Source organism: Clinocottus analis, unplaced genomic scaffold, assembly GCF_023055335.1.
Source record: "Clinocottus analis isolate CAN_PGR_092001 unplaced genomic scaffold, fCliAna1.0.p SCAF_21, whole genome shotgun sequence".
NCBI classification, from domain to species: Eukaryota; Metazoa; Chordata; class Actinopteri; order Perciformes; family Cottidae; genus Clinocottus; species Clinocottus analis.
In genome coordinates this window covers 6,135,974-6,143,561 of record NW_027175943.1, presented here as the reverse complement: position 1 = coordinate 6,143,561, position 7,588 = coordinate 6,135,974, and the positions used below count along the sequence as shown (strand labels likewise).

Here is a 7,588-nt window from a genome sequence, read left to right as displayed (position 1 = left end):
CTAATACCGAGGAAAAAACCCTGATGTATTCACGGATAAGCTACACTTGAGTGTTCATATTAGGATTTATAAGGTTTCTTACGGCGAGACGCCGTCCCGGCCTGCCAATCAGCGTGAAAGTGAGACGTATTCAGAGGCCTGCGGTGAGGCGACGTCCTCTGCTGAGGCTTGTGGGTGTTGTGCTCGATTTAGAAATGCATGTTTGCAAACAAACAACGCGGGCAGAAGCATAAATTACTTTGGATGTTATATTTTGTTGTGTGTGTGTGTGTTTTTTTTTTTACAGGAGTTGAAGCCCACTTATACATGTGTTTTGCTTATTGTTACTTTGACCTTCAGAGTTTGACACTAGAAGATCATCTTTTACATTCAACTGCTGAAAATGAGAAAAGTCCATCTGCTCCTTAAATCTGAGTTTGAACCGGGTCATGAGAGCAAAGGTTGTGACATCACAAGCCTGTGATGTGGCAATTGAAACCTCTAAATACAGAGAATGGACTTCTGAGTGAAATGGAAGACATTTTGGGTGGATTAATCCATATTTGCATATATTAATAGATTATGCAATGAGAGAAAAGGGCCCAGATGTGATTTTTTTAAGTATACTTTGTGGAAAAATCACATGAGACAAAAATAAAAATAAAATACAAACGTAAAACAACTTTGGCTGATAATGAATATAACTGAAAATCTGATAATAATAATATTTGTAGCACAACATAGTTTTTTCCATTTGTTTATTTTAATGTATTTTTTAATTACCACTTCTTTATGCTCGATTGGTGTTTTTTTTTTTTTTTACTGATCTTGTTTTCAGAATTAGTTTGAGATGAATAAGTGAAAAACAACCTTTCTCAGTCATAAAAAGTCAAAGAAGCTTCCATGACCAAGAAACAATTTCACCATGTTCGTGAATAAAGCGTATATTAATTATTAACCAAGCACGTGCCGCTTTATAGAAAAAAATGCGCTCGAAATGAGCCCAAATTGAGAGAATAATATATTTACAGAGTGTATGGCAAACCCAAAGTGTGCATGGTGAGATGTAACCAATAGGCGGTACTGTGCCATTCTTCATGACGCTTTCTCCATCTCTCCAGCCCCGAGGACAGCGCTGCATCTCTGCTTTGGTTTGCTCCCCTAATTGACCTAAATACTGGATCTACGATCCCTCAAGGCAGACCATCACACAGCTTTACACGAGGAGTCTCCGAAGAGCGAGACAGTCTCGTGTTGTGTTATTCCTCGTCTTCTTCCAGACGAAATCCCGGTCTGGATCTCAGACAGCAGAGCTCTCGCTTGCTCCGGCATGGCTCACGCGGAGCAGCGGACACTCTGGAACCAAGACGCATTCCTGCTGATGATTTGGAGTTTTTCAAAAAAGGAGAAAGCTACTTAAAGGACAGACGAAGTAAACATGCTGGATGATAAAGCGCAGAGGTCGAAGCTGGGTCCTCCGTCTTTTTACATTGAGAATCTGCTGCGGACCGCGTACAGAGGGGCTTCGCGCGAGGAGCGCGCGGACACCCCGAGCTCCAAAGTTACCGTCCGCAGCCCGGTGGTCTGTCCGGGACCGGAAGCTAAGCGTCTGAACGGCGGCGAAGCGCTGCACTGGAGCGGGACAGCACCAGTGTGCGGCACGTCGAGGAGTGAGTGCACCTGTCTGTATATACGATCTATCCCAATCTGTTCATACAGAGCACGGAAATACACACGTTGTGAAAAGTACTGCTGGTAATTCTGGATAATCTGCTTTCACAGGGTTGAGTCGGGATTACAAACTGTGGTTTCAACAAGTATGTTACCCCCTCAGTAAACACGTTGCAATATAGCAATGCCCATCATCTGGATTAGAATGAGGCTATACAGAGTCCAGCATTTATGCATCTCACATTAAAAAAAACACATAGTGTATATCTCACTCTGGTTTTTCAACGGGCCACGAGAGGACATGCCCCATGAGCTGGGCGCGTCCCTTCCTCTGCGTAACTCTCCAGTTATCAGTGTGTTTGGCATCAACACAACTGTGTCATTCTGGTGCTCCCAAAGGGACCAGCAGCGGAGATCTGACGCCCGTGTATGACGGGAAAGACGCTTGATAATGCTTTGCTGTGAGCGAAATGCAACCTAATCAGTGATGTATTGACCTCCCCCACCTTCCTCAGGTCCTCAAACGGACCCTGCGCCAACGGGCGACCGGGATTCTCCAACTTCAACCGGGCGGGAGGAGCCGGACGAGCCGCAGGAGGACGACAGTTTGACGGATGACAGAGAGGAGGACGCGCGCTCCTCCTACAGCTGCGATACAGGTGAGGCCAACAATATGCACAGGCTGGATCCTACGCCTGCAAGAGAGCCCCGCGCATGCGCAGTGCACCTGAAGCGCTTCCTCTGGATATTTAGTTGTTGCGGTTTCACAAACGTGTCGGTGGAGTTGGATTATTTTACTTGACAGAGGGCACCAGCAGCCAATGGCATGTTATATACCACGTTGCATGATTTTAGCTAATAGTTCCTAGAGTCGTTGTGTCATATTAGTCAATACGTACCTTGATGTTTCATCCATCTGATTCTCTGGATTGGCTAATTGTCTTTCCAGGAACTCTAACCTTTATCCCAACACATGCTTCCCATTGGAGTTGTATCCTGTTCCACTTATTGTCATGTCTCCGTTCCCCCTCCTCGTCCTAGCTGACACGAGGGTGGCGCGCAAGAAGAAGACGCGCACGGTGTTCAGCCGCAGTCAGGTGTTCCAGCTGGAGTCCACCTTCGACCTGAAGCGCTACCTGAGCAGCTCGGAGCGCGCCGGCATGGCCGCCTCGCTGCAGCTCACCGAGACCCAGGTGAAGATCTGGTTTCAGAACCGCAGGAACAAGTGGAAGAGGCAGGTCGCGGCGGACATGGAGGCCAGCAGCGCCGGCGTCACTTTCGCCGCTCAGAGGGTCGTCCGAGTTCCCGCGTTGTATCGCGAGAACATCGCCGCGCTGACCAAGCTGCCTCAAGTGACGTCGCCGGTGGTAGGCTTCGCCAACGCCGTCAACTATCCATTGACTTCCCACTTCAGCCACCCGGTGTCGTTCATCACGCCACAGATGACTGGGCCCGGGTGACCTTCAGGGTGCAGGGGACTCGGAAGAGACCAACTTCTTTCTTTTTTTGACACAAATGAATCAAATAAAGATGCTGGAAAACATGTTTACTAGTTCAGTTTCAGGCACTGATAATAAAGCTAATTTATCCTGCGTTTAAGTTTTTAAGAAGATCTTTGAGTGGCTGCTTTAACCCTTAAAACAAAACTTTCTCTCCTCCCCAATGTTGTTTTACAAGTTGTGATTTTGAGGTTTAGTGCAAGATGTAGAGGTATGTTCGGGTCCTGTGGAGCCGTCCACAAACCTGAGCTCAGTCTGAAGATGTTTTACACCGGTTTCATGGTATAGTTCGATTGTGCAACGCTGTTTCACAGACGAGTTACACGTGAGGGTCAAATAAGACTTGTGAAACAACCCTGTGGCATACTGTGCATCAGGCTTTGTAAACAGTTTAAGATTCGGTGCAAACAAATTGTGAATGTAATATTGTGTGTGCGTGTGTGTGTGTGTGTGTGTGTGTGTGTGTGTGTGTGTGTGTGTGTGTGTGTGTGTGTGTGTTTTAGCCCCACTTTAACGGCCATAATCAGGCCCCAAACTTCCATTTTCAATTCCTTGTCTGCTTTCAATCTGCATTCCGGCCTCATGCAGATTTTTGTCATATGTTTACAAAGAGAGACACACACACACACAGCTATGAATCATTTGTTTATCCTTGTAAGCCCATACACACACCTTGGGAACACAAAATTGATCATGTATGAAATGGTCTTTTGATAGCTGTGTGAGCATGTTAGTAGCAATATACTTTGACACAGTTTTTGTTTATTTTAAGAATATTTGAATTCATACTTTTGTACACTGTTATGTTCACATGTTAATAAAATGGATGCACAAATTGTTTGGTGGGCTTATACTTGCAGGGCGACATTAGATTTGTTTTCCGTCCTTAGTGGCAAAGTGGCCCATTTCTGCCAGAAAAAGAAAAGAATTATGAGATAAAAAAGTATTTATTATGAAATAGAAAGTCGAAATTTTGAAATAAGAATTCATGATTCACTTTCTAGCTCATAGTTCTGACTTTCTAACTCAGAAGTATGACTTTTTATCTAATAATTAGGACTTTCTATTTCATAATTTCGACTTCTATCTCATAATTATGACTTTTCATCTAATAATTAGGACTTATTTTTATCTCATAATTCTTTTTTGATTCCAGAAATAGACTTGCATAGAAAGACATCTAGCATATGGTAAAATAGTGGACAAAATCAAACGTTGGATTAAAGCGAGACAAGAAAGTTTAGCCTTCACACATCAACATAAACACGATCGTTTCACGAGTGAAACGATGTAATTATATTTTAGCTCATATTGTTCTCGTGACCCCAAAGAGATGTCAAGCTGTGGTGTGAACAAAAAAGTTGGATATCAAGCAAATATATATATTATTTAAGTGAAAGATTCCAACTCTTAATCAAAGGGAGCTGAACAGAACTCTGATCTCGATCTGCTGCGTGGAGTAAGCGGGCAGCGGTCTCGATGACAGGAAAGTGTTTAAAGCTCCAATATGGCAGCCAGACGAAACTCTGCCTCCCGCCCTCATCGGCCTCCACCACTCGCCCAATCACAAGCCGCCAAACCGCAGTCTTCCGGGTCGGTGAGGAGCGTCGCACCCCTCGCTCCTCTGCGCGCGGCCAGTCGGAGCCGCGGAGCAATGGTGCTCGGAGCGTCCGGAGACGTCGCTGTGTCGGGATTCTCGGGGGAGCAGATGAAATGCCGGGGAACATGAGCAAAGAGGATGCCCCGAGCCGGAGCGCTTCTTTGACGTTCACCATCGACAACATCCTCAACCTGAAGCAGCGGGGCAGCGGGGACTCGGACGGGGCGAAGCAGCAGCAGCGGGACGGGGGATGTAAGGGGGATGTGCACGCGCGGTACGATGAGACGTGGGACGTCCGGAGGAGGCACGGCAGCGGATCAGACGAGACAGGTACCTGGGAATCTGTGGGCTGGGAACCCGCAGAGACACTAGAAAGTGTCTCAAGTGTTTTAGGAAGAATACTTTTGTATAAATAGACACAGTTTGAGGCTGATAGAGATGTTTATGGTGCGTAAGGATGGATGAAAATACAAGAAACTGGTGCTTTTTCTTTCAATTATTTTTCATAAATGCTAAAGACCGCCGTACATTATTAAATCAGGTTAATTGTGTAGCTTCCGTGTACGTGTTTGCACGCATTGAAGCCCGTTCGTGTCGCTGCATCCACAGCGCAAAGGAAGCCCAGAGTCCAGCGCTTGGACTGCGGGGAAAACACGTCGCCGCTGACCTCCGGCTGCTGTCCCGCAGCGCAAAGTGCGCACACGGCCGAGGAGGACACGTCCGAGCAGCAGCCCACCGCGGACTCTAAGGCCATGGTGAAGAAGAAAACTCGCACCATCTTCTCGAAGAGACAGATATTTCAGCTGGAGGCGACTTTTGACATGAAGAGGTACCTGAGCAGCTCGGAGCGAGCGTGCCTCGCCAGCTCGCTGCAGCTCACCGAGACGCAGGTCAAGATCTGGTTTCAGAACCGGCGCAACAAGCTGAAGAGACAGCTATCCACGGACATGGAGGGGCCGCTGGCCGCCGAGCACCTCTCAGAGGCGGGCAAAAATGTGCAATTACCCACTTTTTACAAAGACAGCAGCCTGCTGGGCGGATGTTTGTTACCCATGCCTTTCCCCGTTGTGTACCCGACCGCGACCGCCGCGCCTTACATCTACTTCTCCAACACGGGCAAATACTTTGGCCTGTTTGATGCAGACTGACGATCAGATGACAGTGTGTGGACAGTCGGACATACGCGTTCTCCTTTTTTGGCTGTAGGGCCGTCCCGTCCCTTTTTCTTTCTTTCTTTGATTCTTTTTTTTTTTTTTTTACTTAATACAAATCTTCCCAAATCTAATGTCAACATATCAACTAATCCAAGACATGCATGTGCCACTTTTTTTTGTATTATTATCATTATTATTATACTATTATTATTAATGATATTATTATGCTTAAGGCGTTTGATTAGAAAGCTTAACATGCGCAATGTCATCTGAACGAATGTACGTCAACTCTGCATCAACTTTATTGCTCCACGTCACTCACGTTGTCTCCGTCGTCCCGCGTGTTGAACTTTAAAATAAGTTTTTTTTCTGGAGCAACAATCCGTTTATATTTATATGGCCTTATTATTATTATTATTATTATTATTATTATTATTATTATTATTATTATTATTATTATACATTTTATGAAATAACGAAACACTTGTTTGTTTTCACTGACTTTTCATATGACAGACAGTTCTATATCATGATGAATTTTGCAATAAAAGTGTAATATTTGCAATTTTGCAAGAGTGTGTGAGCTGAATAATATTCGGACAAAAGATGAGCGAAGAGAACCAATTTCCGTATTCTTGATTATTCGTTGCGTTTCATTACGTTTTATATTATTTTTTATTGTGCATTTAGTGCCGCGTAAAAAACAAACAATCAACGACAGTTTGAGTCATCTTCAAAATGAGAAATCATAGGTAACAAGTTTAGGAGTTTTGGGTTTACATGCGCAGTGGAGTTGGAGCAAAACAAGTACAATGATTTGCTTCATAGCAAACAAAGTTTAGAAATAATCCCGAAGTTAATTTATTAGTTCACCATCCATCATATTTATTAGCGTTGGTGTAAAATTCATATATTGTCTAACTTAAGTAAAAGTAGCAATACATTGTACAAATACTCTGTTGCAAGTAAAAGTTATGCATTCAAAATATTACTTCAATAAAAGTAGCCTCCAAAAGAATTAGTACCAAATATATGCTTAAAAGTACCAGTAAAAGTAATATTTATAGAATATTTTCAGAATAGATTTCGGATATCATAATTGATTAGTTGCTTTGTCATTTTGTATTGATAATCTAAATCTACAAAGTATAACTCAATCAAATAAATGAGGTAAAAGTGCAATATTTGCACTTGAAGTATAATTTGAGGTAAAAAAAAAAAAAAAAGTGGCATAAAATGGAAAAACCAGAGTACATGACTTAATCAGAGTATTTGAGTAAATGTTTAGTGTGATGTGTGTAAATGTGTAATGTGTCTCAGCCAACTGCATTAACTCTTGAGAACTCTATACATGTTTATTGTTTTAGTGATTATATGATGATCCATCTATTGAAAGACATAATCTGAATTCACACTGTTGAAATTAGCTTCATAACTTTCATAACTTCAGACAGATTTATGGGAGGAAGAGAGCATTTTCCATTCTAACATCATTGCATTAGGATGACTCTTAAATCTTAAGTAAACTTAAATACAAAATATATAGACATGGGGAAAACTAATATGACTTTCAAATATAATTCCTAAATAATTTGCATAATCACATGCACCAAACACAGTTTGGATTATTATGAGAATTAAAGCAGCAACGCAAGGAGAAAGGGCAAATGGTTTTGACATCAATA

The 7,588-nt window shown here is 43.1% G+C and overlaps 2 protein-coding genes across 2 annotated transcripts; both read left to right on the top strand.

The window, feature by feature from the left end:
- The first annotated feature begins 1,417 nt into the window (after nucleotides 1–1,417).
- Nucleotides 1,418–3,231, top strand: LOC137792644 (homeobox protein HMX1-like). Its single transcript, XM_068588387.1, has 3 exons — nucleotides 1,418–1,649; nucleotides 2,166–2,309; nucleotides 2,692–3,231. The coding sequence occupies exons 1-3, from the start codon at nucleotides 1,418–1,420 to the stop codon at nucleotides 3,108–3,110; spliced, it is 795 nt and encodes a 264-aa protein (XP_068444488.1). The 3' UTR covers nucleotides 3,111–3,231.
- Nucleotides 3,232–4,628: 1,397 nt separating this feature from the next.
- LOC137792586 (homeobox protein HMX1-like) lies at nucleotides 4,629–5,897 on the top strand. Its single transcript, XM_068588323.1, has 2 exons — nucleotides 4,629–5,079; nucleotides 5,359–5,897. The coding sequence occupies exons 1-2, from the start codon at nucleotides 4,629–4,631 to the stop codon at nucleotides 5,895–5,897; spliced, it is 990 nt and encodes a 329-aa protein (XP_068444424.1).
- The last annotated feature ends 1,691 nt before the right edge of the window (nucleotides 5,898–7,588 follow it).

Excerpts from the sequence above, each read along its gene's own strand:
- LOC137792644 (XM_068588387.1), top strand. The coding sequence starts at position 1,418 with ATGCTGGATGATAAAGCGCAGAGGTCGAAGCTGGGTCCTCCGTCTTTT. Across the intron at positions 1,650-2,165 it reads AGTGTGCGGCACGTCGAGGA|GTCCTCAAACGGACCCTGCG; the intron begins GTGAGTGCACCT and ends CACCTTCCTCAG. Across the intron at positions 2,310-2,691 it reads CTCCTACAGCTGCGATACAG|CTGACACGAGGGTGGCGCGC; the intron begins GTGAGGCCAACA and ends TCCTCGTCCTAG.
- LOC137792586 (XM_068588323.1), top strand. The coding sequence starts at position 4,629 with ATGACAGGAAAGTGTTTAAAGCTCCAATATGGCAGCCAGACGAAACTC. Across the intron at positions 5,080-5,358 it reads CAGCGGATCAGACGAGACAG|CGCAAAGGAAGCCCAGAGTC; the intron begins GTACCTGGGAAT and ends CTGCATCCACAG.